This window comes from Accipiter gentilis, chromosome 4 (genome assembly GCF_929443795.1).
Source record: "Accipiter gentilis chromosome 4, bAccGen1.1, whole genome shotgun sequence".
In the NCBI taxonomy this organism is placed as follows: domain Eukaryota; kingdom Metazoa; phylum Chordata; class Aves; order Accipitriformes; family Accipitridae; genus Astur; species Astur gentilis.
Window position 1 is genome coordinate 2,274,294 of NC_064883.1, and position 19,882 is coordinate 2,294,175.

Consider the following 19,882-nt stretch of genomic DNA (forward strand, 5'->3'; position numbering starts at 1 on the left):
TGGAGAAAGAGGTATCTCACTCTTTGTTTAGGCGGTGCTTGTGTTGTTCATGTCTTCCATGGAAGGGGTATCAGCTTAAAAAGGTGAAAGCTCTGAGTGGAGAGCAGTAGCTGTAAGGCACAAGCACATTAATCATACACTTCTCAGAGACACAGATTTAGTGGGCTGTCTTCTGGCTCACTTTAATACCTGCACCAAAATGACTGAGGTTTAACTAAAGCCTTATCTTAGAATCACAGAATCATTTAGGTTGGAAAAGACCTTTAAGATCATTGGGTCCAGCCATTAACATAACACTGCCAAGTCTACCACTTAACCATGTCCCTAAGTGCCACATCTACACTGAAAACTGTGTCACCTAAAAGTATGAGAGCTTCAGCTGTGAACCCTCTTCTCCCTTCCCTCCCCTGAGATGCGTGAAGGTTTCGCACTGCATGGGCTAATGGCCCAGCAAGTTTGGGTATCTGCTAGTGCTGTTCTGCTGAAGGGCAGGATGGAGGCTGGAGAAGGAGTCATTAGCAAAGAAGGACACATGCAAAGGCCATTGGCCACATTGAGCATGATGTTCAGGCCTCTGGTGGGAAGGAATGGGCCTGAAACATTTTAGGATAGGGTTCACTTGAGGAAGAGCCCTCTCCCTATTCTGGATGCTCCAGAGATGAAAGACAAACTTGAATGGGTGTTATTTTATTTGCTCCAGTAAACATTTGTTTTATACAAAACAAACCAAAAAAACCCCAAACTGTTTACAAAGCAAGTTAAGTGCTTGAAACTTTTGATATACAAGAGTATATATTGTTCACATTCCTATTTCATACATGATGTACAGGTGAAATATTCCTTAGAAGAATAAAAATTTTCCTTTACATGTAGTAGTAAACCTCCCCGCCCCCCCCCAACCATAAAAATGTCAGTATTGTCAGGAACTACCGGACGTCATTCCTTATCCTTCAGCTCCTGCTCCCCCCGCTCCTGCTCCTGGTCCTGCCACTCCTGCTCCCACCACCCGCAGCTCCTCAGCTCCCACTCCCACTGCCCGCTTTCCTCTTTTTTTTACAGAAAACAAATCCCCCCCTATAAAATTTGGCATAGTAGCCTCTGAATTCCACTATAGTTGTTGAGGTTTTGCCCCACTCTGTTTAAATATTTCTGAGCAGTTTGGTTAAAATTAAAAAAAAAAAATATAAAAGCAGATAGAAAACCATTTCAAATAAAATATTTGTCATCATAAATCTTAACTCCTATTTGAATAAGCATGACTCCTATTGACGTACACGGCAATGCCTTCTAGAGAAATATCGATGTTTATGTGTCAAAGGTGCTTAATAAATTGTACCAGATACATCTGTACAGGACTGGTTTGTGCTTGCTGAATTTCTAATTTCCAAGGCCTGCTCACGTGCCACGGGGAAGAAAAATAGTGGAAAAAATTCACTGCAAAACTCCTGAAGACAAAATTGTTAGCACTTGTTAAACACACTGCTGTCATTTATATAGGCCTAATGTGATGTCAACTGTCTTAAACATTTTGGAGAACTGAAAACATGTAAGCAATGTCTGAGGGATCCTTTTGGCATAAATCATCTTTCTTGGTTTTGGGTTTTTTTTCAGTTAATTGCTGACTTGCTGAGGGCAGCCCTATATGCAAGCAGTGATGAGGGCAGGATATGCCATTAACCTAATGCTACGGAGCTTTCCCTCACCTCCAAGGTCCTTTTGCAAAAGTAAAGGCACCAGCTGTTGTTTCTTACTTTTCTCTAGAAAGTGTGGAACAGAGTCAAACTGTGGTGTGTCAAGCAATTAGACATGCTATACAGGGAAAAAAATGTTTGTTCTTACAGTAACACAATCAAGGTAAAAGGAAGACAGAAAAATAGTACTGCCTGCACTCAGAATGCAGAGCAAATATAAAACATCTGCTTGAACTATTGGTGGCCCTGTCTTGTTTTGTATGGTTTGGGGGTGGGTATGGGAGGAGGGGAAAACTCATCCTGCTATACTTCACAACCTGCTTGCAAGCAGCATGAATTCAAAGCAATAAACAAACATATAACATTAATGACCTCTATACTGAAACACACGTGTGGGAGGGACCAAACCTCCTCGCGCTCCTGTTCTGGGGCACTGTGAGGATGTTGAGGTTAAAGGTGAGAGGGCAAAGGCATCCCTGAACCTTCCAAAATATGCTGCAGACAAGACTGCATAGGTACAACTGCAAAGCTGAATTGGTCTGTCTGCTGTGAGACTGCTCCTGCAACTGTGAACTGCCAAGCCACAGCCGGGTGGTTACAGCATATGCTTTGAAAGCCATATTCTTATTGCATATTATTCCTATCTTTTTGGCAGAGCATTTAGTGCACAATTGCTGGTGTCATGCTATGCCAGTCTCCCCAGGCTCCTTCCCTAAAGGGGAGGGATCTCTCATGCACCGGTAATTTTCTGGAAGCATTTTTTTTTTTAAACTCTTTTTCAGAGCATGGCTGTTTATAGATACATAGATAGATATATATACACATACACACACATTATATATATATATATGCATATATATATATATAAAAAAATAGCAATTTAATAGTCATATACAGGCATTAATAAAGTGCATAATGTTATTGGCTATTTTCAAATCTCATTTCCTGAGGAAGTGCTAACATACATAGCTCCTCCTATGACATGATGCTGGCAGCCAACGCTAGGGTATGACACCTACTCCCTGGCTTTTAATTCCCATGAATACATCTCCCTGTCCAGAACCGGAGCCTAAAGGGAGTGGTGACAGCCTCAGTCCTCCAGGAAGCAAGTCAAGGCACTGATCGAGACTTCTTCCTTTGCCAAGGTGAATGCATCTAGGAGCGACTTTCCTCCATTTTGGAGCTCTTGGGTGCACGCTACTTGGCAGTGGTCATGGAGCTGTCTTCGGGGATCTTCTCCTCTGAACAGCTTCTTCCCGAGAGCTTGTCGTGGTGCTTGAGCTCGCTAAAACGCTCTGCAACGCACTGTGCCGTGAGCCGGGCCTCAGGGTCGTGGTCCCAGCACTCAATAAGAGTTTCGCACACCATCTGGATGCCCTGCAGAGAGCACAGAGAGAGCAGCCATGATGGGGCCAGTCACCACCAAAACCCATGTGTCAGAGTTGCTTTAGTGCCCTCTGAAGTTCAGGGGTATATTCATGTGTTTCCTGGAGGTGCTTCATGGGCTCTGCTGCTACTGTTGGGGGGGTGCATGCTTTTCTTTTCTTTTTTTTTTTTAAAGAAACCCTACTACAATATTTTCAGCACTTTAATTGTTACTGTCATTTCTGAGCATGTGTTCTGATACCTTATAACAAGAAAAAGGATGCTTTGGACTACAGAATCAAGTAGTGGGTTTTTTTTAAGAAATATGATCGGAATTCCTGGATAACATGGCTTCCTGCTCAACCCATGCCTTTGCATGCCTGAATTCTGTTTGGGTTTTTTCGAACAAAACTCTGATTGCCACCAATATCAGGCCCTATATCAGCCCTTTATGGATTCCTTGCAGACTAACTAAACCTATGTGCAAATATCGGCCACAGACCCACAAACACTTAAACACATGTCACTCACAGTTATAACTAGTTAATCTTCATTTCAATGCTGATGCACATGTTTACAGGACAAAAAAACAGTTGCATCTCTGTAAAGCATTTTATAAACATGAGGTATTTGCCAGGAAATTGTGTGCTTTGCTTTATGACACTAAAAGCCCATTAAGTAGGATTTATCTTAAACTTCTTATTTAAAAAAATAACATTTCACAACACTGCATTAATTGCATAATTTACCTAATTGGTGATGTTGACTGATGTCAATGTTAATAGCAGAATCTCATTGTCTGTATACAAGTAACACTACTTTTCTGCTGGCATTGAAATTACAAGCAGTAAATTAAATTAAATATTAAACATTAACTTGAAATCAATAGTGCAACAAATCTCATTGGGGGGGGGGGGGGGGATTGTAATATGTAAATCCATTCCAGAATTTTATCACGATGAATAATGAGTTCATTCCAAAAACACGACTGCAGAGGAAGGAAATGAATATGGAACAGCCTTTACAGTAAGAGCAACTTCTATGGAGTTCAAAGCAGATCCTCAGCTGCTGCAAACTGTCACAGCCCCATGGAAGCTGATGCATCACTGCATTTTAGATAGCACAATGTGAAATGCTGAAGGGATTCAGATGAGGGGAATTAAATCCACCTTCATTAAATGTCCTGTGAGTGTGTTATCAGGCATCCATTTCCTGCCCTAGACTCTTAGCCGAACCCTGCTGGAGCCAGCTGTGCTCGTCCAGGTGACACACAAGCGCAGATGCATGGTCCTCCCAGTCAGTGGGGTGACCCGTACTGGGGGCAGACTGGGCAGACAGAAGTCTGGGTTTTACATAGGGAAGAAAACTGAAGTCAAATGCAGGACACCTAGGTCCAAATCTGCAATCATTCTACCTGCTACATAAACCCAGGTGACAAAATTCAGTGTATCTTAAAGCTCTACACCAGTACCTCGAGCTGCAGCCCTCCACACACTCAGGCTTGCTGCCATGAGAGCAGCTGTGGGCCTGCCCCATGCCTGAGCACCGCGGGGATCCCGAGCCTGGTGCTTCCTTGCCCAGGCACCCTGGGCATGCTGGCACACCTATGCTTGCCGCTATGCCTGGCTGTGCATGAAACAAGCTCCTGGACACCCCTCTCCAAGGCATAACCGTCAGTACTGCCCATTTCTACTGCCACATAGTGCAATGTTTTGCTGCAGTGCCTGTAGGACTAACCCTGTTCTGAAGGCAGACAAGTCTCAGGGCCACCTAACACTGCCCCAGGCCTACTTTAAGTGCCAATGACTCTTGCTTTATAGGAGCTTTCATCACCTTCTATTACATGTACATCATCTGACTCTTCCCAAATGCAGAACAGAAATATTTGCTGACCATGTCTGCTTTTGCATTAGCATAAGCAGTATCTTTCTTTCATAATGAGCAACAGATTGGTACTAAGTTAGATTTCCTTTTGCTCTTGAGAAAACTGTGATTATCCTCAAGCTTGCTGACCACAGATCTTCCTGTTGTTCTGTTTCCTTAATCAGTTCTCTACCCTTCTTTACTTTCATTTTTTTCACACATGAGATCATGACTTTTGAATATCCCAAGAAATGTTCTCACACTGTTCCTAATTTTAACCATTTTCTACTATTTAATTTTTACCTCCCAAATGATCTGGCTCAGGATTCTTTTCTACATTGTTAATTGGGCTGTTCTAAAGTACCACATATGTGTTACCAGTTTGGGCTTCATTTTGGCTTCATGGAAAACAAACAACTGCAGTCAACTCATGATTCCTTTTCCCAGGTCCTCCACAATTTTAATAAAATTTCTGCAACCAGTTCTTTTCTAGAAAGATGAGCATTAGTATAATCCCTCCATCCCAGCTCAACTTGTCATTTAGAAGATGATTGTATCTATGCCTCCTAGAAATGTCAAGGGCTTTTTAGTACTCGTTACATCAGCTATCTAGGCGCCCCTCAAAATACAGCTTGCCTCCCCAGTTAAAGCACCCCTCTTCAATTACCCTACTCATCACAGTTGACTACATAAGGAGCAAGTCCCTGTGGTCCAGAAAGGTGCTACACTCTGTCATAGTCATCAGGCAGCAGATGCGTCGCTCTTGGTTGGAAAGATGATTGATTTTGGCCACTCATTTGGCCTTTCCTAAGTAGGTGTTGGACTGTGATTTTAACATCTCTACTGGAATGAAAAAGGGAGTGTTACATTGCTCCTGATGGAAATACTAGCTGACCTTGGTTGCGTGGGCTTTTATAAATGTTTACAATGCTTTCCTGTCTGTAAAGACCGCTCAACATATTTCATTGACAAGTGGAATGACCAAGCCTCACTTTGTCTCTGATACGATTCTCATTTTATCTCTACTGATAAAACTACTCAGAACAAAGGTGAAGAAATGCATGCCTTTGGCTTGTTCCCATTCAGTTTCATCTACTGAGAAATCTACTATCGCCTAGGAAGGGCAACCATGGTGTCTGTGAATGGGGAAAGCTGACAGAGTGCTTCACGACATGCAAGGGAAACAGACTGCTAACGTGCAACCTGAATAAAACCAGACTGGCTTGCTGAAGACTCATTTCCTATTTTCTTAAACCTGTCAACAGCTGGGATACAACTATGACTGGTCTCCATGATAAAGTACTGAGATTTGTTTTCTCTGCTGAAGGGGCCCATGTGCGAAGTTGTTCTCTTCGACCTTTCAGAGCCTGCACACAGTGCGCTTTAAGGCCCTTATTATTCTGTGGCTGTCTGAATGATTGTTGGATCTCAGGTTTCCAATATTTTTGTTTTGATGACTTCTAGATTACACTCATAGGCAGCAGAAATCCCAGGGCTTTGGGGTAGGCATGGTACAGAGCACTGTGGTGTCTGAACCACGGCAGCACTGGTGTCACCATGTGACAGAGCTCTAATCTGTGCAAAAGAGAGGTCCAGCCTGTTGGACAGGACACTGCATTAAGGCTCAGGCTCCAGGCAGCAGCTAAATGTATAGTGCAGCTCCCTGCTGCTCACATTTGGTGCTCTTACCTGATGGTTAAGCCAGGAGCTGGGGATCTCGGGTCTCCCTCTGTCTCTTAGGACATTGTCCTTCATGCTTTCCACGCAGGGGTGTTCTCGCACTTTAGAGCCGAATGGGGGCTCGTACTCTTTCACTTCTGCCAAGAGAATAAGCAAACACAAGGGTATTCAGCTGGGCTGTGCTGGTGCCAAGTGTGAAGGGAGCTTACTGTTCTCTGGAGGAGTAGGAGCCACTGATTAGCTGCTCAGTGCCACTCTTCTGCTTGACCAGCTCCAAACAAAGCAAAGCCAGTTGGCATTTTCAAAAATGTTTCAAATGTGTTTCTCCCACACGCCCCCTCCATCCCCTTCTCTTTCCTAGCCAAACAAACAATTCTCATTTAAACTCTTTAGTACATAATCATATTAGCAACAGTCAGAGCAGCAAAGTAACCTATTATGGTTTGTAAGCCTTTCAATCTGTGCTGAGGGAAAACACACAGGAGCTTCAATGTGAGTTTTGCTTGAGCCAGGCCTGCAAGAACTGATCACCTTTAAGTCCCCTCGAGTCCCCACACACTTACTGGGTGAAATATAACCCAAAATCTATCATCTAGGTCACAACAGATGTTAATATGCCAGATTGCTAGGAGGAAACAGTTGCTTGAAAAGGACAAAGATACAGTAAGGAGCAGTGCTGGAAGCTGCCATGCTGTCCTTGTTTATTACTGAGCCACATTCCTTTGAAGAAAGTAGTAGTCTGCTCTTCTTTTAGGCCTCTTTCCCACAATGGGTCAGTTTTGGCCCATGATGCACAAGGACACAGCTTCCTGAAGGGGCTGCTGCCATTCTAGTTTTTGTTTGCATGTTGCATATTTTTCTTTGCTTTTCTTTGGAGCAAGAAATGAAGAGGCAGACATATGGAACCTTTGGAGAAAACTCAAGAAATCTCTGAGAGCGGAAATATTATAGTAGATGCTGACACAGTGTAGAAAATGCTGTGGTTTCTTTGGGAACAGATGGAGACTTTACTCACAGGCCTAATGAGTTGCTAGTATTAGATAAAGATTTATGAAGTTGGCCTGTTCTGCCTCTTATTTCTTTCTAGGAATTAATTGAGGGCAAGAAAAACTGAAGTGTAATCCACAAGGCAGTCTGAAGAATGCATGTGAGTGCCCAGAAGATGTGTGAAGAGAGATGAATGAGACAGGAGACACAGTACTATCGTGTAATATTACAACCTAAGTTCAAACGCAGTGTCCAGTGCTACTCCTCTCAAGGGGTAAAAAGAAGCTCCAAGAAGGGTGATAACAATGATTAAAGGCCCAGAAAAAATGGGAAGAACCTGTAAAGCTTGGCTTTGTTTCCTTTGGAGAGAAAGGTAAGAGTTCATATGGTAAAATACAAAAAGTAACTAATGATCAAGATAACACGTCAGATCCTTGTGATTGTCATGTCTCATGATAAAAACAAGGTAGTATTGAACATAACTAAAAGGTGGACTTTTATCCAAAACCTTAGAGTCAGGCTGTAGATCTCATTTCTAGGTGATGGCCAGCAGATGAAGACTATAGACTACAGAAAAAGAGAGGGAATTTCTAATGCTTAAAAAGAACAGCCAAGATAGATACAATAACAAACATTTTGGAAGGGATATTAAACCTTGTGCTTCAAAGTTCAGCGTTTAGAGATCCAGCTGCAAACAACTGTGTGTGCAATGCAGCACATCACCTTACAGATGCCTCCTGCAGAGCTCGCTCTCCTTCTCCTGAACCAGCTGGTGCTGGCCACTGTCCACACAATGCTCTGGAGAGTGGTTATAGTCCCAAAACACAACTCCTATCTTCTCATACATAAATAACTTTCTTTAAGACTCAAGGGCTTAAGCCTGCTTTGCTTTCTTTCCTCTGCAAGAAGTCATACCAGTTTCACCCGCATTAATCTGAGTTAGAGATTACTCAGCCAAAGTAAATTTACAAGACTTCAGCCTTAGGAGTTAGTTGGGAAGTTGCCATCTTGCTGGTCAGACCTGGATTCCTGTGCAGCAGATGCAGATGCACAATGATTACAAAGCAGATACCTCTACTTTCAAAGCAAACAAAAATATTGAAGTTCGCTGGGAAAATTTAAATAGCATGACCTAGACAGCCATTTCCTACACCATCTCCATCAGTCATGGTTTGATTACGGTAGTAGTCATGGACACCAGCCAAGGCTCTGAGACCTTCTTGCAGTATGAGGAGTCAGAGGAGCCTGAATGTCCAACAGAGGGAAGCTGGTGCTGTGGCGCTGACCTGTTCCCTCTCACTGAGCTTAATCTGAAGGCCATTCAGGTTCATGAGATGGTCCGAAGGGAAAGCCTTCCTGGGGAATTGATAGGTCTTTCTACGCTGTGAGCATGCTTCCAAATATAAAGACTGAATAGGTTTTTCAGGTTTGGGGTTTTGGTGGGGGCAAGGGGTTAATATTTATTTTTTTTTTAATGGGAAAGAAAGAGAAATTGAAGTCAGATGCCAATTTGCTGTAATAACTGCTGTAATATTTGCTGTAATAACTGTATAGTAGTGCCTTCCCTCAGTTTGAAAAGCATGCAACATCTTGTTATTTATTATCTTGCTTCTCTTTCCCTTAGAAAGAAAAGCCCACCGAATCCTCTTGCAGTAAATCATCCTTATACTGTGGAATCTCAGGTGTCAGGCACATTTTGCAGTGGGGTTATTCATGGATCATGTTGACGTGCTACAGGAGATGTAACAGATGTCAATTTGAGGCAGGTTAAGATGTTTGTGCCTGGCTGCTTGTGCATGGCTGTATACAAATGCTGAATCTTTTTCATGCCTTATATTTTTTTTTTATTGTTTTTAGACCAGTTATGCACTAAAAATGACAACTGACTGAAGTACCATAAATACCTAAGGTACCATGAACTACAGCACCTTTAGCATTCAGTAATGGCAGTGTTCCTTCAACTTTAACCTCCAGCATTTAATCTTCATGGTTGTGAGCTACCTTGCGCTAATAATCGCTGTACCTCTGGTTCCCTTTGACACTGGCCTGGCCAGAACTCTCAGAAAGGCTGGGACTAGAGTTTTAGCCCCAGAGATATTACTGAAAATCTATTTGCTGTTCCTAATGAATGATTTGGAAAGTTTGGCCGTGGGTTCCTCAAGAAAAATATGCCTTGCTCATGTGATCTTTTTCTACTCTAAGCTCTTTGCAGTGAGATTCTCTTCCTTTGGGTCACAACAGCATACCCGCAAACCCTGTCGACCCTCTCTCATGATCTTGAGGTGGGAAAATAGAGGAACACAGAGCACATGTGTACATCAGCACCCAGCATGGAGTGTAGTGCAGCGATCTTATCTACTGCTACCTGGGCTTGTTGAAGGAAAGCACTTGCTACCTTACATGTAGTACTGTGGTGATACACAGAGAATTTCTAGACATGAGTTACTGTCACAGGGTGACGCTGCACCATGTGGATGTACCAGCTCAGCGTTATATGCCACCACAAGCCGGTGAAGTGCAGATGTGTCTTAACTGGGCTCCGCTCCACGGAGGGAGAAGCTTAAATCAGGCCCCAGCTGCAGCCACCTCAGGGGCCAATGCACAGGCACAACCCCACTGTACAGGCTATCAAAATGCTCCCTGCTGCCAGAAACTGTCACCTCTCCATGACAACATGGTGAAAGCTGAGCATTTCACAAGGGAGGTACAAGATGCACAAATGTTTAGTTACCAAACTGTGGCTCTTGGCTGACTCTTTCCAAGTAAGCGTAAGATTAATTAGTGATTTTATTCACATTAAACACAGCTCTGGTAAAGCAAGGCTGCCATTTCAAAGCTCTGCTGCTATACCAAAGCCAGCCACCACTCCAGGCAGTACAATACTGCACAAGCAACGTCGCCATTTTCTGAGGGGTTTCTCTTCTCCCTCTTCACCAACCCCATGTATCCAGAAGTTCCCCTTCCTCTCCTTCTCCCCTGCCCCCCCCCAACAGTCCCCCACCCGTAGCAGCCCTGATACAAGATAGATGGTTTTCTTTTCTTTCTAGGAGGCTGTCAGAGAAATTACACTTGCCTCAGTCGACAAAGCTGTGTCGCTCTGAAAGCAAGTGGTTGAGATGAAAATTATATTTCTTGCAACGTGCAGCATCTGGTGCACAGCTGTTGCACTGAATGAAATACCAAGTTAACGGCAGCATGGAGCAGTTGAAGTTCTCCCCAAAGTAATATTGCTGAGTTTCTAAATATGCCTCTTAAATTATACTCCGGTGAAAAATCAGTCAAACTCGATCTCTGCCTCTGTCTCCCTTTCCCTTGTGCCCCATTTCTGCTTCTCCATATTTAGCACAACAAAGTAAGAATGAACAGCATGGCCTTTCTCAAAAGCAGATCCCCACCTGCTTATTTACTACGGCAACTTCACAGTATGGATTATGCTGCTGGGTATTTTTGTTTAAATGTCTGCTGACTGAAAAGGCCTGGCATAGCGTGGAGACTGTGTTTGATAAAGCTGCTGTAGTGAAAGGACCTGCCTCCATTGCCTCCCACAGTTGCTGAACACCTGCATGCTCACAAATGAATCCTGAGAGCTCCCTTCGTAAAAGAAATAAGTCACTGTACCTTTACACAGCTGAATGGCAATTAGCCCCTCCCCCCATGCTTCCCTCCCTAATTAAAGTTGCTAATGTGATGCCTCAGCTTAGACTACCACTCCTGCCCTCTAAACTGGCACAGGTTTCTCTAGCGACAGGGAGCTGACACCACAGTCAAGCCTGACCTGCAAAGACATTGCCTACGTCTTAGGCTCCTTTGGAAAGGCTGGCTGCAATCAGGTCAGCCTACTCCAGCTTATGCAGGAGGTCATTTCTCTTGGCACCTAACAGTTTAGGAAGAAAAGAGGGATTTGTGTGAGTGGAGGCAGCTCCTCGGGAAGGCTGCAAGGAGAGGAGGGAGTCTCACGAGTGACAGATGGAAAGAGAAAGCAGAGGGGGAGCTGTAGTCGTGAATCACTGTAAGGGTATTTCACCAGCTGGTTGCAAAGATAGCCAGACTGCACAAACCAGGGGAACATCTAAGAAGGAAATGAGAGCAACCGTGCAATGCTGCTGCAGCTCAGTACCCGTAACAAGTTAAGGGAGCTATGTCCTGGAAGTTTTATTTAACTGCTCTGGGTGAAGACACTAAGCCCAAGCTCCAACCCCCCCAAATCTGCCCAAGTACTCCTGTGATTTTGCTGGGGATTTCAGGCCCTGGAAAGATGACTGAAATAGGTAGACAAAATTCAAGGAAAGAGTTTCTGGAGATGAGGATGTCTGAGGGATGAAATTAATAGGGAAAATTAGGGTGTGGGTGGGATTAAGCTCCACCTTGAAAGCAAAGGTGATGCTGGGCCAGAGAAATCTTTCCTTTTCCTAAAATGACTTCAGCTCTTCTTCTCAAGGTTATTATGGGTCAGTCTCTTCTAGTTAAACACGCTGGTGATTTTCCTTCCCTATGAAACTCTTTATATCCTCTTTTAGGAAGTTGCCGTCTGAGAACAGCAGCAATAAAGTTTGCTCTTGCCACAATCTCCATTTCACTGTACTCAGCAAATATGAACAGGAAGGGACTCGGGCATCAGCAAAGATGAAAGACTCCACAGTGAACAGCTCATATTTATATTAATAAGGTGAGTTCCTAAATGCAAGAAACAGAGAGAGCTCAAGAGACGGGGCAAAGATCCTTTTTCTTGGGTTTTAAATCTCCTCAGCCACATTTACAAAGTGCTAATGAAAGGCTGAGGTTGTGCCAATTCATTTAGAAACAAGCATGACCACGACAGTTAAATGTGGATAGGTTTGCCTTGGAATATGCCAGACTGAGGTTTAGTTCCTGAAGCACCAAATGTTTTTTCCCTGAAATGTTTGACTAGAAAAGAATTTTTTTTCATGATTTTATGCTAGTACTAGCTGTTTGCACACATATTTGCTTTGTAGCTTTCCTGGCAGGGTGCAAACAGGGGCAAATCTGTTGCCTACAGTCCGGCCCACCCAGCCAGACTAAATGTTGGTCAGACATAGGAGAAGACTGAGGTGGAGGCATTCCTCCTGCCTGCACATGGACACCGTGATGCAGCCATACAGCCACTGTGTAGAGCAGCTTCAAAGGCCTCCATGGACACCCTTGTGGTATCCCACTGATGTTAGTAGAGAAACAAGGAGCAGCTATGCACATCTTCCCATGGAACATTCGTTTCCCTCCTGGACACTATGTTCCCCATACTGTAGTGCTCTGGCCTGCAAGATTGTCCTGTCTCTGTGGCAGCCCTTTGAGATGCAACCATGCAAAGTCTGATGAAAAGGGAGCCTCTTGGTTTTGGAAGAAGGGTAACAGATCAAATCATATTCACATATCTACTATAATATCCACATTAGTGATATCTTTTACAGCCCCACTCCTTAGACTGCCTGTGAGAGCCCTGGACTCTGCAGCAGTTTTTATTAGAATGAATGTTAGACAATACCAGTGGACTGAAGAATTTTATACATAACTTAGTCTCATTTTAGTCCCTGAAGTAAGGTGAGAATCTTCAAACATGGCAATATGTAATGGAGATATCTCAGCAGCAACTTTTCTGATTTTTAGCATATACCAGTGCTGCACACTGGGAATTCTGGGGCAGCTTTAAGCAAAGCAGAAATGGAGATTTTGTTTCAGTGAACAAACTCTGAATATGAACAAGCACAGCAGCTCTTCCTGGAGCTGTTCTGACAGTCAGTTCCGATCATATTTTTTTTTGTTACTGCACTTCATACAACAAACACCCCTTGATTTCGCATATGGATGATCTCTTGCAACATCACAAAAAATGGTGAGCCACAGCTGGGGATTTTGGGAAAGCAGGAAGGTTTCTGTATCACTATGATGGCTCTTACTGAAACGATCAATTAGTAATTGTGACACTTAACTAGCCCTTATTAGGTTTCAGAATTAACATTCCTTGAAAGTAAATGGGAGACAGTTATCACTTCTTGGTCTTAATATTTCAAATTGTCTTATGTTTCCAATCATTTTTGGGTGAGGTCAACCAGACTGAGTCAATCCATGGCTGCTCAAGATGTTACAGGAAAAAAAAGACATTAATTATCTTTAAAAGTGGTCCACCTAACAGCAGATTTATCCTTACACCATTCGAGAACCAATTTTCTTGTGCTCTTAGGTGCTTGCCCTTGAAGCCTGCTCATGCACATGTGCATCTCATACTACTAAAGGCCTGTTAATTCACAGCATCCAGGTACACTAGAACAACTGGTGAAAGTTAAAAAGAATCATCCCCTCCCCAGACAACCACAAGAGCATAGAGAGAAGAAAACTGATGGCACCTACCTCCAACACCGTTACAGCGAGATGTCATTTCCCAGAGGACCAAAGCCATGGAGTACACATCTGTTTGTTTGAAGGACTCCACGTTCTCCAGGTTCATCCTGGACTCCAGAACCTCAGGGGCCATGTACCTTGCTGTGCCAACCTACAGGAGAGGAGATTGGGGAGACCTCAGGAGCTGCAATTGTAATTCATGTTTTGGATTCTGCTGTGATTTAACTTCAGCTGTCACAGAAATGGTGCCATTTGACATGTATCCAAAAATTCAGGCCATACTTGGCACAGGTTGTATTTTCTGCCACCAGGGGAATCTGGCATTGTCCTGACTACCAATTTACTTGCACCTCCCTTGGTAAAAAAAAAAAAAAAGAAGCCCTTTTTTGTTCCTTAAGCAAATAATTTTGACACTAACAAGCTTTCTCACTCTTTGGCTGTTCACAGATAAACTCTGCCCTTTGGGCCTGAAGCAATTGCCACTAGCAAGAAACACATTGTATTCTTTTGCTCTGCATATTACAGTGTTAGCTGTTTCTTTTCATGCATGGTAGGCTTAAAAGGAAAGTGGTAAATGCAGGCCTGGCAGAAGAAAGCAAATACACAAATACTGAATGCAGAAGCACACATTTGAATTGAAACCAAAAATTGGCCCCTTTGTTTGAAAAGCCGTTCTCATAAACTTTATTCATGCTGAGCAATTTTCAGCAATGATTTTAGCAGCTTTGCTGAGATCTAGATTATGACCTTGCATTACAGAAGGCAAAGTTTAAATGTCTGGTTTTATCACAAGAAAGGATTTAAGGAAGAATTTTTGGATCACTCAGCAGTTGCTTTCAAATGACAAACTCTTCACAGGGTAGGTATTAAAAAATTATCCCCCTTGAAAAGCTGCAAACATAATAAGTCTTTGATCAGACACAGACAGTTTCAAATTGGAGACTGGTTAGTCACAGAGATGAACGAGCACAAGTGGGTGATGCAGTAGGATCTGTGATTCAAATGAGCAATTTCTAGACTGCACTACAGCAATCACTCCAGATCCCAGCGGCAAGCAGGACTGCAAAAGATCATTTCAGTTACTGGGTCTGCAACTGCAGGCAGCCACATAGTAAATGCACAGTTCCTGAGAGAGCCCTATGACATCCCTTTTACAAGCTTCTGTAAACATGTCTTATCACCCTGGGCTCAGGGCAAATGGGAAGAAGTTCCACAAAAAGTGCAATACACTGTAAGAAGACAGCAGGAAAGATCAGGGACATAGCTTTGTCATAGGACCCTGTAACAGCAGAGGATTTCTGTGTCAAAAATATCCAAATGGTTGTAGGATCAAAGCCTTTATAAATAGAGGACAGAAAAAACCCTGTGCTAACAGTCCCAAAGTTAAACTCCCTATTACGTGGACTGTATGATGAATTTAAGGCTAAGCATGACAGCCATATACTGAACAGGTATGTGGGGTAATCATGTCTCAGCACCACTGAGTTGACCAGCATCTCCCTCCCCTACAGAACATGAACGTACGGTAACTCCGCAGCAGAGGCTGTTCCTACCTCCCATCCCTTCCCCTACAAACAACTTCTTCCCCAAGCAGATCCCATCCAAAGCTTAAGAAGGGTTACCTGTAAACTATGGCACACAGGCCCACACTCCCAAATCCTGCTGATTTTAACAAGGCACAGTGGTGCCTAAATACAGATGCTTAACATTGTCACAAAGTGCTGTTCTGGTCTAGCATTTCATACCCTCTTTGCAGCAGTGAAAATTATTCTGCAACTTTGCTCAAGAATGGAGGATCAAACCCTATAACTAAAAAGTACAGTGGGAAATGCAGAGAAAATTCAAAATAATTTGAAGAATAGTATCAAATCAATCCCATTTCCGTCCTGCTTAGGATTTATCATGTGTTCCACACTGCTTGTGTCCTTTTATCTGCATTTAGATGTCTTTGGGTCAAAGATACTTTTCCTGTATCTCACAGAAACCTGCATCCTGAGTCTCAAAGGTGTTTTAGGTATCTAAACTCCAGCATTTCAGAGTTGGCTGTCCCTCTGGAGTCTGGACATGCTTTCTCTTTGCCAAAACCAGTCTGCTTTCAGTTCTTGCTTCTCCAAAGCTTCTAAGTGAGGGACCATCTCTCTTTCTGTGGTACATTATAATTTTTGTGACTTTTGGATTTTTTTTACTGGAGACCTTACATTTCTTTCAAGCTGTTGGGGGATGTTTTGTGCCCTGAGGTATGTCATTCAGAGGGGCAGTAGCTATCCCTCTTTATCTGATTAGGGAGACCATCTATTACAAGGTTGCTGATGCTGCTGAGGTGAGGAACTGCTGGCCTTGCTGGCACCTACTGCTCCTTTGAACACAATGGGACAAAGGTCCAGATTTATGTACTCATATTAAGTAATGTCTGCAAATATCAACCACTGTGGATGGCCAAACTGAAAAGACTGCAAAGATTCTAATGGGGAAAAAGATGGTTTCCAGCCAGTCACTAAGGGCACTGGTACTTTATGATCAAAAAATGGCTACATTTGCATATGGAAGATAGTTGGGTAGATGGAAAAGAAGATGGCTTTGTAACCCCAACAACTTGCTTGAATATTACTGTCTAAGGCTGAACAGAAAAAATCGTGAAACACTTAACACTCTTTTATTTATTTCACAGGAAGCTAGAGCTTTTCTTGAATTAAAATTTGGGTCAGCTCCATCATATACTTTAAAAAATTGGATCTCCTGGTTAGAAGGGTTTGAGTCAAAGGGTAAAGCTTAGAAATTATGCATAAGGCAAACCCTAGTGCAAGACCCTTTTAGCAAAAGCTACAGCACTAAAGTTGGCATGTTGGGGAATTTAAGTGGGTGGTGCTTGTGTCCCTAGAAGAATCAAGGTGGAGGCTGAAGTGCAGTCACTTCACACCATCATACTCCTTGTCACAGAGAAGAATGACACTAGCTGGGTCACCCTCAAACAGATTCACTGAAGCTAAACAAAATAAAACAGTGGGTTTCAACACCAGTGCCCAAGGACACTGACTCCAAAGCAGTAACCTGCTCTGGGTAGCAATGTACTTTGTCATCAGTGTTGGTGAGGGTTGTGGAAGTGGCAGTATCAACGCTATCCTTCTACTTCCAAGTGTCTGTGAGCAATGCCAGAGAAATCAGCTTGAAATAAGGGTCAGCTGCAAGCAATCAAAGTGTCTGTGGCATTCAGTTTCAGAACCCCTGCCTTACACTGCCAAATACTCTGTTTTGACTTTATTCCAAATGGGACCAGTCTTATGACTTGACAATATGGTATGACTTCACCGAAGTCCAAAAAGGTCTGGCGTGCTGGAGAGAAATGATATGTAACTGTGAGTGGTGTTTGTATTATTTTAAATACGGCTCCACTGGTTATCATTCACTTCCAGCTCTGGTTAATAAACCTTCTCAAAATGAGATCAGGACAGTTGCCTCTCACAGATCTTCATTAGATAAACAACAGAAAATCTCCCGTGAACTCAACAGAACACTACTGACTGAAGAGCTGTCCCTGAAAATGTTCTAAACCAAAACATTAGTTCCATGTGAAGTAAAAGTCAGTGTAAATGGACAGGCTTTGATGGGACCTATGTATAAAAATGTAAATTTAAAAATATACATGTAAATATATGTATAATTAAATAACTAGGAATTAATTAACTTAACAAATGGTCTGAATTTATACTAACGGAGTTTTAATTAGAAGAGCCAATATTTAGAGATGTACTTGAAAAATTTCATCTTGAAAGCATTCAGAAACATCCTCCTGGCATCCCTGTGAAGTAGATGAATATTATCCATGCTATTTAGTTGAGAAAGCACAACAGGGCAATTATTTTTATTTGACATTCTTTTATTTGCTTGCATGTGCAGAAGGTACCATAATCTTAAACAAGTTTATTTTTGGCCTTTTAAAGTTATTATTATCTATCACTCTAGCTATTTGCTTACACCTCTTGAGGACAGAAGATGGACTTCACATATGCTGGGGTACACCAGGAGTGGGTCTACTCACACAAAACTGTAATGTCATCAGGCATGACAACTGTGGCACAACCTCACAATGTGAAGCACCTCCTTATCATATGTGTGTGTCTGCATTGCAGCAGCACCACAAATGGTTGCTAACAAGCTGGTACATGCTTAGTATAAGTGTTTAGAGAGGATGGTTGCATCATATAGATATGCAGCTCTCCAATCATAAAAACTTATGTTGCACTTCTCTCACTGTTGCTTTAATATGAAGTTTAGAGCCTCTTTGTTTATGAACACTTCTATATTATTTTTAATGATTTTAAGTAAATATAGCAGCATAAGGTTTTTTTTCCTCTTAACACCCCTGGAACTGACACACCAACTAGTACAATACCACCCCGCCTTTCAAACTTTTCACTTACCTGTCCACTGTTAGCCAAGTCATCCACAGACAGAGAAGGGTCCAGCCTCAGGGACAGCCCAAAGTCACAGAGACAGCAGGTTAAATCATTTTTCACCAGGATGTTGGAACTCTTTAGGTCTCTGTGCACGATAGGTGTTTTGGGGCGACCACAGGGTGTGTGATCGCTGTGCAGATGGGCAATCCCTCGGGCCAAGGACCCACCCAGTTTCCAGAGGTCCTCCCAGCTGATAATGTGCCGTGTGAGATATTCCTGCAAGTTTCCTCTAGCATGGAAGGCAGTGATCAACCAGTACTGTTTACCAAGATCTGTCTTACGCTCCTCTGCTGTCAAGAATTGGAGGATGTTCTCGTGCTTGAGGTTTACATCTGAAAAAATGTCTTTCTCAGTTTTCCAGGATGCATATTCTTCATAGGGGAAAATCTTGACTGCCACAGTTTCATACTGCTCTGATGTGTTTTGCTTCAGTTTGGCTTTATACACTTCAGCAAACCTTCCTTTGCCAACAACAATGTCCAACTCAATGGGCAGCAATTCTGTGTTGTGGTTGATATTGTTGGCACAGGTAGAGCTGATGTCTGAGCGGTCATCATCTAACATAATGGCACAAACATCACTGCAGTCTTTATGTTTCCTGGGCTTAACATTCTTCTCCCATGCCTTGTTGAGCTTCCTCTTCTTATGAGTACGGTAGGCATAAAAGATAACAATCACAGCAACAGAAATCACCAGTAATGGGACAAGACTTATGATCGTGACTTTGTAAATTTCATCTTTCTCCTCCGGCTTATGAGGGTCATCTGTAGAGAAGAACAGAGGGAAGGCATGCATTAAATGATATCATAGTTTTATGTATACAGGAGGCTGTCAATAATTATAATTTTTATCCAGACTGCAATACATCATCTCCTCCACTAACAGTAAATAATAAAAATTGCCACTGCTTTCTTACTTCAAAATGTTGTTTGGCATATAGGCCTCCAATTACCAGGACTTCTCTGGCTGCTTATTTTACAAAAAGCCAGAACTGAATAATCAAGAACCTAATGTAATTTAATAGCTTTGTTCTTCTCTCAGGCTCTTAATACATTATGGATGAAAGCTTCATTTTCCTGAATACAATAGCCAAAGTCTCCTGCACTTACTTTGTCGATGTATTCTTGACAGATCTGCCCCTTTAACCAGAAATTACTAGAACACATTAATTTTTCTAAAATAAATAAATAGACAATGCAGCATGTGAACTCCCACTTGCCCAGTTATCACTCCAGATCCAGTATATTTCAGTGGGATCCATGTAAAGATATCTTCAGGAAGTCTGTCCACACACAACTACTGCATGTTAATATTCATGCACAATATGTATGCCTGCATACACCTGAAAAACAAAGCTCGCTCTCATACTTTGATGTATGTGAAAGTGTTGCTAGAACAAATTCAAATACCTGCATGTACACAGGTGTTTGAATCCTGCAGGCATAATCAGGCATGTATGACACATCAGAATTGTCCCCCCCACCCCCA

General features: G+C 42.6%; 1 protein-coding gene across 2 annotated transcripts in view; it reads right to left on the reverse strand.

Moving 5' to 3' along the window:
- Positions 1-671: 671 nt before the first annotated feature.
- Positions 672-19,882, reverse strand: part of TGFBR2 (transforming growth factor beta receptor 2) — a 66,282-nt gene continuing 47,071 nt past the window's right edge. For both annotated transcript variants that reach the window (XM_049798696.1, XM_049798697.1), the window contains exons 4-7: positions 18,359-19,158; positions 13,950-14,091; positions 6,609-6,736; positions 672-3,068 (exon numbers count right to left, since the gene is read on the reverse strand). In XM_049798696.1, coding sequence (XP_049654653.1) covers positions 2,889-3,068; positions 6,609-6,736; positions 13,950-14,091; positions 18,359-19,158 — 1,250 coding nt within the window. In that variant the 3' untranslated portion in view covers positions 672-2,888. The remainder of the gene's footprint in view (positions 3,069-6,608; positions 6,737-13,949; positions 14,092-18,358; positions 19,159-19,882) is intronic.